Source organism: Amphiura filiformis, chromosome 19, assembly GCF_039555335.1.
Source record: "Amphiura filiformis chromosome 19, Afil_fr2py, whole genome shotgun sequence".
NCBI classification, from domain to species: domain Eukaryota; kingdom Metazoa; phylum Echinodermata; class Ophiuroidea; order Amphilepidida; family Amphiuridae; genus Amphiura; species Amphiura filiformis.
The window spans coordinates 57,890,912-57,904,986 of NC_092646.1; the positions used below are offsets into that span (position 1 = coordinate 57,890,912).

The 14,075-nt window shown below is 34.1% G+C and overlaps 1 protein-coding gene across 1 annotated transcript in view; it reads right to left on the reverse strand.

The window, feature by feature from the left end:
- LOC140141561 (probable proline--tRNA ligase, mitochondrial) overlaps nt 1-14,075 on the reverse strand; it is a 32,549-nt gene that overhangs the window by 12,434 nt on the left and 6,040 nt on the right. Inside the window, exons 4-5 of the mRNA XM_072163470.1 lie at nt 12,976-13,049; nt 1,320-1,400 (exon numbers count right to left, since the gene is read on the reverse strand). Of these exons, the coding sequence (XP_072019571.1) occupies nt 1,320-1,400; nt 12,976-13,049 (155 nt within the window). The remainder of the gene's footprint in view (nt 1-1,319; nt 1,401-12,975; nt 13,050-14,075) is intronic.

Below are 14,075 nucleotides of genomic sequence, written 5' to 3' on the forward strand. Positions count from 1 at the left end.
CAAAAATTACAGCGCATTGGTGACAAGTAAGATATGTATATGATAGGGGCAAGGACTACAACTACTGCACTGAAAATTCAGCAACTCAAGGAAAGTAGTTATTGATTTATTGATCAAATATTGGTTTTCCCTCATTTTTGACTCTAACTCCACAACTGTTGTCTGTGCTGAAATTAAATTTCCAGTGCATTAGTTGTAGTCCTTGCCCCTCTAATATACATATCTTACTTGTCAACAATGCGCTATAGTTTTTTGAGAAAAATGCAAAAATAGGCACAAAATTGGGCAGGGGTGTAGTACCCCTTAAAAAATGTTTAGTTTATAATTTTAATTGTTATGGTTTGTTTATTACTTTTTCTATGTTTAAATTTTATTTCAAAGCTAAATTTGGCCAACAATGTTTTCTTAAGAACAAAATCATTATTGTAAACTAATATAACATGTATAACAGTCCATTCCTGCATCCACATTGAAATCATATTGAATTCATAAAGCATGTTGAATGCATATTGAATGCATTCTTTCCACATGACAAATGTTCATAGCCTGAGTAGGGAGTCATTAAAAAAAATAATAAATAAACATTTTTCTGACCTACAGACCAACCCCAAAATCCCACTGGAGGACAAGCAAACAATTGTTTTTGTCTATAGCCTGAGTGAACTTGAACATTTCAGGGGCATTCTGACCAGGGAGGGGCAGGGTGAGGGGGCAGGGTGAGGGGGCAGGGTGACAATACAGGGACAAAATTAACAAAATGCTGCATCTCCCTTTGGCCCAGTTTTAAGCCACAATTGTCCTCATTTTGATCCATTTTAACATAAAATTGCACATTTTCTTACAGGTTTTTAGACATACTTTGCGTGCATTAATCCTGGTAAAGTTACTTTTAATGCGGGTCAAAGGGACAATTTGGAAATGTTGCCTCACCCCGGCGCTCAGTAACCCCTGGCTGCCCTGTACACCCTTGAAACATCTCAATAGCCTTGATCAAGCTCTCAAGTTTCTCCATCTTATAGTGTATTTTCAGAAGATATCTTACCCTTCCCAGAATCATTTGCAACATTATACACTAGCACCTCATTTCATCAAATTTCTATTACTTTGAGTCTTTGTGCAAGTTTCTTTGTTTTCATGTTGAGAATAGACTAGCTATTAAACATGAATAGTCAAGAAATAAACATATTTTGTAAGATCTGGATGTGCTCTGTTCGTTCAGTTACCTTTTGTTACTATCAACCCATGTTGCACAAGATATATAGCAAATCAGTACAGAAAATTGAAATTTGGAAAAAAAGCATTCTTCTCAGGATACTAACCTGATACAGCCGTAATGGCAGATGCTTGTATGATAAAGACTTCTCTGAACCAATCAGACTTGTTATTGCTTCTTCATGTGTCTGTCAAGGAATAGAAAATATATGTAAAAAGTTTACTAATATTATAGCAATGGCTCAAGGTCGATGTAGCTGGAGGAAACTGGTAGTCGCCTGCACCGCAGCTGAAGGATGATGACAATGATTATTATTATTTCACCTGTTTATATCAAATTTATGTGAGGTGTTTGTATCTGAATATTGAGGGCTCAGCGTAACACTGCCTTATCTCCATTGGGCTATTCCAGTTAAAATCCACACATTTTGGAAATACCTTCCACAGGGGGAGTATATTTTCCAAATGTAATTGCTCAGGGTTAATCATTTTGAGACCCATACTCCCTCTGTATTGTGGCTTAACCTATATATATCTTTCACAACTGGAGTGGATAAGCTTCATCCCCAGAAGACCAGATCTATACAGCATTATAGAAAAGACACATGATGTAAGGAAGCTGTTCCATATCACTGCATTTTGCTATTGTGTCAGTTGGACAACTGCTTGGTTATTGACATGTGTTTAGAGTGGAGTATTGAGGCAATCATGTGTGTCATTTTGGTTAATTTTGATGGACAGGATTTTAAGATACGACCTTGTGAAAAATTATAAGTTTCTTTTTTGGCTTAGTGTATATGTAGGTCAAAAATGACAGCACAAAAATTACAAGATTATTGCATTTGTTGTCTTTTTTTGACTATACTTAAAGTAGAAACAAGGAGCATTAGTGTATTACACACAGGAGATGATATATTTTAAACAAAAGCACTGATTATTTGTTATCTACACCAGTGCGATTCATGACCACAGAATGGGAACATTCATCAATATTTTGGTGGCTTACTTTGCTGTGCACTTGTAAATATATACATCTGCACAAATACCACCAAATCAATTTGCTGATTTTTGTAATGTACTTTGATAAAAACATACCTTGCAAACATGATGCTGTATTTGTGAGAACATCCAAGATTTTGAATAAAAAACTGCAGCGTACATTGTTTCATGATCAAAATATTGTTATATAGTATATGCTCAATATATAAAAATATTTTAAAAAATTCTGATTTTTGATGATTCTTTTAGATTTTCTGATAGAGGCTTTAAGGGAAGTAAAACATGTAAATAACAATCAACAATGCCAACCAGGTCAGGGGATATTAACAATTAGGCTGTAAGTTCAACACTAGAAACAAGTTGACGAGAAAATTTCACTTGCGAGATGATAGATTTTAAACAAACACACTGATTATTTGTTATCTACACAAGTGCGATTGGTGACCACAGAATGGGTACATCATCAATACTTTGGTGGCTTACTTTGCTGTGCACTTGTAAATCTACAGCAGCACAAGATATAAGCCGACCAGCATCAAATCAATGGTCTACAATTGAAGAAAGTGTTGGACCAGTTATACATGTGTTTTGCAACAATTATGAGTATTCCTCATATGCATGGGAATTTTCTGGAAAAACTCTAGCCTATGATGACATTTTAACAGCTAATGCTGATCCATCCAGATACAGTGTAACTATAGGAAATGTACCCGATAGAGGATATGGAAGCTTGCTACAGATTAGAAATGCACTTGAACAAGATGCTGGTGTGTATACATGTACAGTTACATTTGAACGTGCAGATGAATATCATCAAAAATCATACAACACCACAGTCATCATAAACCAGTACCTTCCACCTCCTGGTTATCCAGAGTGCATCATTCATCCATCTACTACCTTAACTGAAAACACTGATGCTACATTTATTTGTATAGCTGGGGAAGCATCACCACCTGTCAACCTGACACTAAGGCTTCAGAGACCAGATGGAACATGTATTGAACTGGGTAACAACAATGTAACAAGAACACTTATTATGGATGAAAATAATGCAAACTTCACGTGCACCATGGCCAGTGATACATTTCCAACTGCTCCACGACGAATGTGTTCAACAGGTCCTATTTCTGTTGAATTGCAAAATGAACTGCATACAACTACGGTATTGTCTACATCCCTGCCTTCCTCAAAGACAAATATGTATGACTATGATCTTAAAGGAACTACCACAGTTGGGAATATGGAGACAAGTATCTCTGTTTTGCCAAATGAACTACAAACTACTACAGTGTTGCCCACATCCCTGCCTTCATCAGTGATAAATATGTATGATCTTAAAAGAACTACCTCAGTTGGGAATATGGAGACAAGTTCAAAAGTCAAACCCTATGTATGGAGTATTGTAGGTGGTATTATAGGAGCTTTCATTGCCTCTGTCACCTTCATCATTATCATACTTATTGTGAGACATTACACTAAATCTACACTGACAACACCTTCAAATCAACAAACCTCATCACTGGATGGCCACGCCTATGAGAGTAGTATTCCTACAACACCTTCAAGTCAACAAACCTCACCACCGGATGGCCACGCCTATGAGAGTAACATACCAACATCTTCAAATCAACAAACCTCATCACCGGTCGACTACGGCTATGCCTATGAGAGCAGCACACCAACAACATCTTCAAACCAACAAAACTCATCAACGGACGACTACGCCTATGCCTATGAGAGCAGCACACCAACACCATCTTCAAATCAACAAACCACATCACCAAATGACCACACCTATATGGCATACAGAAAAGATGCAGAACAAGCCCCATACACTGAACTCAACCTTACCAATCAGTCAAACTCAGCGGATATGTCATCCACTCCTGAATATATTGAATGTTTTTGAGATATCAAGTGGCATTTGAATTAAGGTTGGTCTTAACCCTGGAATTATAAGAGTCAACTTGTGGGCCTCAAGATTGCTAAATTGTCGATCTGGAGTATAAAAGTATACATGTTTAGAATGGCAAAGACTTGATGAATCCATCTGTGAGGTCAAATTTGAGCAAAAATATGCTCAGTTTTGAAGAAAATCCCCCCCAAAAAAAAAAAAAAAAATGTTTTTTACCCCAATTTTTCTCGGGCAACATAACAAACAAACAAATTCGTCATAATTTTTATTTTCTACTATTAATTTTTAAAAACTAGGAAAGGTTTTTAGTTTTTTTTATTTTGATCAACTTCACCAAAAATGGTTGAAATCCTGGTGAAAATCAGGCATTTTTGTTACAATTTATTTGCAAGATTGAGCATTTTGGGTGGAAATTTCTCAAAAGTTCATGTATTACTGTATACATTGTAAATAATAGATCCACTTTTTTGACATTGTAAATAATGGATCCACTTTATGTATTGAAGTAAATCCAGGGGCGTAGCCAGCTTTCTTGGTCAGGGGGGGCAAAATAAATTTTTTGGGGCACAGACGAAAAAAATTGCAGTTGCTTCATACAATACATAGAGACTGTATGTCTTTGAGCTTCCCGAAAAGGGCCTTATTGGGATGATGTGCGCGAGTAAAAAAAAAAAAAAAATGGTATTTTACACTATTTTAGCCCATTATCCGCTAAAAAAAGGGCTTTATTGTTACAATGTGCGAACATTTTTGTATTTTACACTATTTTGGCCCTGAATTTTGCTAGAAAAGGGGCTCCTTGCCCTTTTTCTTTTCCTTTGCCCTCCTGATTTTCATTTTTTTGTCAGGGGGGGGAACCCATCTAAAATGACTTTGTTAAGGTTAGCAACAACTTTAAACTGTTGCGATTTGGTAGTTCACAGCATCTTGCGAATGGTAGTGAGCCTTGGCAAAAATTGCATTGCACAATTCATAGCGAGCTTGTAGAAGAATCTAAATATCACAGATATACTTTTGTAGGTCCTGTGGTTCTTGAGTTATGTTGTAAAAGGGCTGAAACAACAACACTTTTGTAAAAGCGTAGATAACTCATTAGCAGCAATAAATTAAGCAAGTTTTCAAAGTATATGATTTGTAGAATGAACTTTTGCAAAAGATCAAAGTGTTATTTTTCAATAATATATTGATTTAGATAACGAAAATTGATTTTTCGGTTTACCGCGACCAACAATACCTCGTCCACCCGGGGCATTAATGGAATGCTTAGTAATATAATCTGAATTGGGCAACAAAACAAAAAATTCTGTTTTACAGGTATGACAGACCCAGATTTTGCAGGTTTTTTGTTAGTTTGGTAAAATTATTATTATTATTTATTATTTATTCTTTCTTTATTGAGGGTAATACTGCTTCAGTGACAAGCACTGCTTTTCAAGCAGGCCCTCATTGTATACATGTTATAGCAACAAAATATATTACGATACACAATATTTACAAAAATAGCATACATAATATACTAGTATTACAAATAAGTATAATGGTATCATCAAATACAAGAAAATTATAAATACCATGATTCAAAATACAGAAATACAATAATTATATTTATACAAAAAAATAAGCAAGCAAATGAACAAAATGTAGATAAAGACAGGCCTAAATTTCTTTAATTTTTGACTGAAATTGGCCTAAAGTCATATTTTCCATCTGCGCTCTTACTGTCGGTGGCATCGAATTCCATGCATAGGCTGCCCTGACGTGAAAAGAAATACGTTGACCTGAATTTGATTTAAATTTTGGAACAATCAATGTATTAGAAGTATGATTTCTAGTTATATGATTATGGTTATCATGAACAAAATCAAATTGAGAAGATAAGTATGATGGATATTCGTTCTTTAAACATTTGAAAACAGTCATTAATAGAGTATTATGCCATCTTTGATCAAGTTTAACCCACTGCAATGTATTCATTAAATCATTAGTTGGTGTCCTTATATCTGCTGAGAGAATTATTCTAGCTAAATTATTATGAAGTACCTGAAGCCTATTATGGTACTCTACACTAAAATTTGACCAGACCATGCTGCCATAATCAAAGTGGGGAATAACAAGAGCATTTGATAACATTACAGTGGTTTTATATGGAAGGAAATATTTTATACGTTTTATTATACCAGTTCTTTTGGAAATAGTTTTACTAACATTATCAACGTGAGCTGACCAAGACATCTTGCTATCAAATTTTACACCTAGATATTTAAACTCATCTACTCTTTCAATATCATTGTTGTTATATAATAAATGTACATTGTTGAACTTTTCAAGCATTTTGTTTGTACCAAAGATCATAAACTTAGTCTTTTCAACATTTAAAGTGAGTTTGTTTACTTTGAACCATTCAGCTACCCTACTTAGACATGACTCCATTTGAATTTTAAGATCAGATTCATTTTTAGCTTTACACATTAAAGAGGTATCATCAGCATACATTACAGTTTTACATTCAGACACAGCATTAGGTAAACAGTTAACAAAAATGATAAACAGTAAAGGACCTAAAATTGAGCCCTGAGGAATACCAATATCAATTGGCCTAAAGTCAGAAAGAGTTGAGTTAACATAAACAGTTTGTTCTCTGTTGTTTAAGTATGATTTAAACCATAATAATTCATCCCCATATACCCCATATTGTTTAAGTTTCCTAATCAGAATATCATGATTTACAGTATCAAATGCTTTCTTTAAGTCTATAAATAAAACGCCTGTAGCATAACCTGTATCCATATTCTTTAAAATGTAATCTTGCACATCTAGAAGGGTTGTTGTTGTGGAATGATTCGGACGAAATCCTGATTGAGCATTTGATAACAGTCCTACATTACTCATATATTCATATAATTGATCATGGACAGCTCTTTCAATGATCTTTGATACAATTGGTAATACAGAGATAGGTCTATAGTTACTAACATTAGTTTTATCACCCGATTTAAATATTGGAGTTACTTTAGCCTTCTTCCATGCATCAGGAAAAGTAGACCCATTCAAAGACAGGTTGCAAATATGAACAAGGCATTTTGAGATGAAAGGCGCAGCCAACTTTAATAACCTTACATTGAATGGATCTAATCCTGACGATTTACAATTTTGCATTTTACTTATTTGTTTGAGTACAAATTCATTAGATATTGCTCTAAAACTAAATTTGTTTACACTATGATTTTGATGAGAACATATAGTATTACAAGTGCATACATAATTATCATTGTTATTATTAAATTTACTCCCAAGTTCATTACCTATTGAGTGAAAAACTCATTGAACTCATTTGCCATATCCTTTTTGTTACCTGAGTAATTACCATTTTTTTAACAACTGCTGTAGGTATACTTGATGTTTTGTTTGGTATAATTTTCTTAATTGTTTTCCAAAGATTTTTACTATTATTTATGTTGTTACTTATAGCCTCGTTACAATAACTCTTTTTCAGTGAATATTTCATATTGTTTACTTTATTTCTAAGAGACTTTGCTTTACTCCAATCTTCAGCATTATTTGTCTTATGTGCTTTTGAAAAATAGTAGTCCCTATCTTTACTTAGTCTCAAAAATTCACTATTCACCCATTCAGGTAAACAACCTTTAACTTTCTTTTCCTTAAATGGTGCATGCTTGTCACAGGCAGCATTGAATGAAGACTGCCATTCATTAAGTGCTTCATTGACATCATTTATATTACTTAATTCTACCCCAATCAATATTTTTGATTGTATCAATATAATCTGCTTCATTAAAGTTTTTGAAACATCTGGATCTTACAATTTTTGGTGGAAGTTTCAACTTATTACATTTTCTTACAGCATATATTAATGAATGATCACTAAGACCTAAACTATGAACACCAGATGAGATTATAAGTTCTGGTTTTGATACAAATATTAAATCAATTTTTGTTTTACTAGTTTCAGTTATTCTTGTATAATCTGTTATAATTTGTTTCATATTAGAATTGTTTGCCAACCTTGTCACTTTTCTTAAATTACCAATTTTAACCTGATCTAAATTAAAGTCTCCTAAAATATATACATCATCATATAAATTGTTACATTTCTTAAATATATCATCAAGATTATCAAGAAAATCAACAGTACAGTCTGGTGGGCGATAAATACTGCCAACTAAAATAGGCTTTGTGTTGGTTAAATTAAGTTCAATAAAAATACCTTCAATATCATTATCATATAAATCCTCATTTTGTTTTGACAAAATACTGTTTTTAACATAACATAAAACTCCACCCCGTATTTTACCATTTTGTCTATCAAGTCTATAAGTATTATAACCATCTATTTCTACTTCTGAGTCATCAACATCCTTATCTAACCAAGTCTCATTAATACATAATGCATCAATAGCATTGTCATTCAAAAGGAAATTAACCTCATCAACTTTGTGGATTAAACCCTGGATATTTAAATGAGCTATTTTAAGACCCTTCCTAATCTTACACTTTAAATCAATAAAGCCCTCATTAAGAGGAAGTTCATCATTAGCAAGTTTGTGAAAACAATTCTTACAATACCAATTATTATTTAGCTTAACATCATTATCATCAACACATCTAAGGTGAAAATCAAGAGTACAATTATTACAAGTTACATAAAGATCATTTTTTAAGATTTTTCTTACACACTCACCACAAAAATCATTTTCAGTTTTCTTGCAAATTTTGGGATTCTTTACAGTTTTTAAAGTTTCAGTTCTTTTTTTACCGGTACTATTTTTATCTTTTACCTTACAACACTTGTTTGTACACTCATTGTTGTCACATGTTGTGACACTAGTAATTTCTTCATCATCAAGATTTCCATTGTCTGCACCATTGGCATAAACATCATGAGAATTTTCATTTTCCATATCAGAAGTACTGATTGAAACATCATTATTACTACACTAGTTATATGTACATATTTCTTTAGAATAGCATTAACATGTTTAGTGTCATCACTCATATTATTTACAGTATTTATATCATTTGTTATATTATTTACATGAACATTTTTATTACTACTACTAGGAATATTGTGGGAACAATTGTAATTTACAGAAGTACTCTCAGGATAAACATCTGCTTTTTCAAAACATAATCTACTTGTATCATCACTATTACCTTGGTCAATAACATCAAAAACACTTGAATGAAAATTAATGAATGGATGATTGTGATGAGAGGGAGTGACTTTATGAGCACAATAGGTATCACTTGAGACATGATGATGAGGTGAATAAATAGAATTTACATTTTGGCTATTGATGTTATTATTAGAATTATTTACAATCAGTGATGCCAACGCCGCGCCTTAGGCGCACAATTGGGCTACTTGGCGATCACTTGCCGCTACTCAAAAAAGCATGCCGCTACTTGTCTAAAATTGGGCTACTTTTGCCAGTCCCAGGCCGCGGCACTACTTTGATGTATTTTCCTTTCAATTTAGCCGATTTATAAAGGTTTTGAGTCTTTGAAGCTCCAAATTGAAATTACAATGGGTTTTGTGACCATTTATTGATCGGTCAGTAACTTCCCAGTAAGTACCGGAAGTTTCAAAGTCAAGTGCTTTTCCGCCCAATTGGGTGTTTTGCTTTCTAAATTCGGGTAAATCCGCCCAAATATCCGGTATTGGGCGCTTTTTGAAGCTTAAAAATTGGGCTACTTGAGAATCCTTTACCGCGGCCTGGCGAGTCAATGCGCCGCGCCTTGACGCTGAAAAGTTTTGGCAACACTGTTTACAATAGTCATAGATGAAGAAGATGTGTTATCATTAATTACATGTAGAACCTATACAATATGAATGATCAGTTTGATTGCTTGAAATAGTCCTTTTAATTTCACATTGTTTTTCACCATGTGCACTATATATACGAGAAGAAAGACCTATGTTCCTTGCTGATGTTGACTCCACATAAAAGGGGTTGACTGAGAGTCTATTACATTTCTAAAGTTCCTTACAAGTCTGCTGATGCCATGGTTGTTCAGGTGAACCTTGTCCCAATATAGGTCTTCTCTAATATGTCCTCCTTCTGTAACAAATGATGAGGCATGGTCTGCAAATGATACGCGAGCGCTAGCGCGACAATTTCGTTCAAAGATGGTGTTCAGTTCATATATAACTCCGTTTAAGACATTACTTCTTGCAAGGGGGATCAGTCGGGGAAGAATACTTGATACAATGATGTGCGCGTTAGGAAATTTCTGAAGAGCTGCATTGACAAGACGTCTCGCTTTGGCTTCACAAGCCTCCGTTGATTCTCGCTTTACATTATTAGTCCATGCTTGTAGGATGACATGTTTTGGGTTTACATACTCACAATCCTCTACAAGTCTCTGAATCTCAACTATGGTTGCTCCACTCTTAGCAAATACTTTTGTGGACCTTCCTTTGTAGAATCTATCTTCATCAATCCGCTTGCATATAGAGTTACTAAAAATTAGGATCTGTGGGCCTTCTTTCGGCGGTGGTTTCTCACTAGTACTTTTTGTAGGTTGTCTTGCTGGTCTTGGAGTTGGTTTAGTAGTAGGCCTTGACTTTGCTGAGTTAGCGGGGACATGTTTGTCTGGGGTCATCAAGTCGATGCTGGGGGCTGAAGGAACAGCAGTTTCTGCTACCTGATCAAATAAAGCGCTGTAGGAATTTGATGTTGTTACTGCTGGTGCACTTTCTGTTGGCTGGGATAGGCGACTTGCTGTTTTGGGAAGTTCAAAGTTCTGCACATGGGTCTCCTTTAGACTGAAAATTTCAGCCTCTAGTACACTGTTACGCTCACTGAGTTCGCGAAATGCTGATGAAATCTGGGTAAAGTTTTGTCGCAAGTCTCTAAATTCTTGTAAAATCGTGTAAAACCAGCCGCTTTTTGATCAAAATTTATTGAGTTTGCAAAAAATCATCAAATTTTTGCCAGATTTTTCAAGTTTGTGGTGATATATATTTTAGGGCCATTTTAAGCCTCAAAAAATTAAAATCCACACGAACCGACCCTACTTGGAAGAGTCTGTCCACTCATAAAACAGTGTTTTTTTCCATTGCCTTATGATGAAATTTAGGTTATTTTGGTAAAATAAATAAGTAATATTGTACCTTAAAATTATTGTATTTTAAAAAGTCAGCATGACACATATTTTAATAAAATTTGATTTTCCAATGGATTAGTAAATTCACAAGTAATAAATATTCACTTAGTGTTATGCACCCTTGAATCAATCACAATAACTTGCATGCTTGACTGAATCTAAGGTTCAGGTAACACTAAACACAGAAAATATTAAGGAAGTAGAAAAGAAAAATAGGCATTCAAAAAAAGGAATTGTCACTGAACTTTACACACTTCAGTATTATTGATAACTTAAATTTATGATGCCAGGGTGACTATTTGAATGCAAATGAAAAAATGCGGATTCCAAAGTTGAATAACTTGTCTCTGTCTGCATTCATGGCTACGGATAACAAGGTCAAAGGTCAAGGTGCTCATTTCATGGCTGAATAAGCACATATGAAAATTACTTTTATATACTTTGGCAATGTTGTTTTTTTTGCTTTTGCTTTTTTTTTTTTAGGGGGGCTTTGCTTTGTTTGTTGTTATTGGTGTTTTTTTTTTTTTGGGGGGCAAAATACCCTTTTTCTTAAAACACAAAATCTCACCACAACATTGACTGGGAATCCACAAAGGTTTTGGATGATAGAGAGTACCCCATATAGTGTAGGAGGCCATACATATTCAAGAAAAAATTGCCATAAATAAATCACGATCAAGGACTAGAATTAAGAATAAATAAATTTCAGATTTCAAATCAGCTTGAAAGTCTGAATAGGGCTTACATTAGATTAGTATTAATTATGAAAAGAATTACAACTCCAGAAAATCTGTGTATATAACTATTAAATATATATAAAAAAAATCTTGCTGCTTTATATGGGATTGTCCATCTCTTTCTTGCTCTGTTCATTTGTAATATATCGCGTACATTATAATTTATCTTCTCTGTATTATTTGTAACTCGCATAAAACTTCTCTGTACAATGTATCTTTTTTAACACACTCTTGTGTACAATATTATATTTTATTTATTATTGTCATGCACTTGTTGCCATCCTTTGTTAACTGCCATCCTTTGTATACCCCAGTTGGGGTCGTAAGGAATCTAATAAAATAAAGTTAAAAGTTAAAAAAAAAAAAACTAGGGCAATACTAGTGCTGTTTTTTGTTGTTGTTGTTTTTGTTTGATTTTTTTTCAAAATGTTTTCAAAAATTCAAAAATTTCGGAATTCAAAAATTTCGGAATTGTACATTTTCATTACCATATCTGGAACCAGCATAAGAAATGCACTCAAATGAGTACTAACAAGCCTAGTATGACCTTTGACCCCAAATCTGTGAACACCCCATAGACAATTAAGGATTCTCAAATAAATATTGAAACATTCAGTATGTTCAGCCAAATTTAGTGCCAGTTGGCAGGCTTTAATGAGGGCTAAGTGTCAGTTGTGTCATAATGACCTTTGACCCCAAATTTGTGAACACCCCATAGACAATAGGTAATATATTATTAATTTGATGACTAATTTGATGACTTACTGGTCCAAGGCAGTATCCTACTCCATGTCTATCTGATAATGACCTTTGACCCCAACTGTGAATACCCCATAGACAATGGGTAAAATATTATTAATTTGATAACTTACTGGTCCCAGGCAGTATTCTACTCCATGTCTATCTGATAATTACCTTTGACCCCAAATCTGTGAACACCCCATAGACAATGGGTAATATATTATTAATTTGATGACTTACTGGTCCCAGGCAGTATTCTCCTCCATGTCTATCTGATAACCTGAATAGCTCTGCACCCATGGTGTCCCATCTACCTGAAATACAATGCAAACAACTCAAATAACTAAATGTGTGTAAAAATGATAAAGGAAAATGTGATGAAAAAAAAGGAGAGAAAAAAACACATTAACACTGGGGAGAAGTCATAAAATGTGATCAAGCAAAATCAGTCTGAAGTCGGACATATGTATTCAATTTTCAGTTTCTTATAGGATTGTAAGGAGCATTTGCAAAGCTACATTTTGCAGAAAACACCATTGAATTTGGACAACCAGTTCAAAAGATGAACAGTTAAAGAGTTTCCAAAACAATAGGAAACAAAAGGAAATACTGCCTTTAATTTGTTTGGCTATATATCTCAAAATCTGACTTCCAACTGATTTTGCTTGATCACAGCACAGATGTCCATCCATATAAAAAGGATGAACTTGACAGCTGCTACATGTGGCTCTTTTTACATAATATTAGCTAGGAATAATTACCAGACTCATCTAAAGTGGACATCACTCCAAGTTATATGGTATATAGCAATTTTCACTATAAAACCTGGGGATGGGGATGATTTGAAGTAACAATGTCTTTAGATGAGTCTGGTATTTATTCCTCGCTATAATGTAAATGAGATATAAGCAGCAGCCAACAAGTGCATCTTTTTGATATGGATGTATATTCTATTTCACTTAGGTCATAGTTTTATTCAATTTTATCTTATAATTATAGCAAAAACAAGTACACACACAATCAATCATAATTCAGTAATTCCAAATTCTAATGCTGATGATTTATGAGCTGTGTCATCATTCATTTTTGGTGAATTTTAAGCGAATTAAATCATTCACTACTAATGTTTGCAGAAAAGTTTGCAGCTATATGTAATGAACTTCAAATTCAAAATCTTCAAAACTCGAAGTGCACAAAGGAATGTACGCTAAATATCCTTGGATGTATTGTAATTCATACAAAACTGAAAAGTGAAAATGTTGCCCCCTCCCCCGTCCCCAAACACTAACCTTCAACCCTAACCACAGGCGTATACAGAGACTGGGTAAATGGGGGTACGT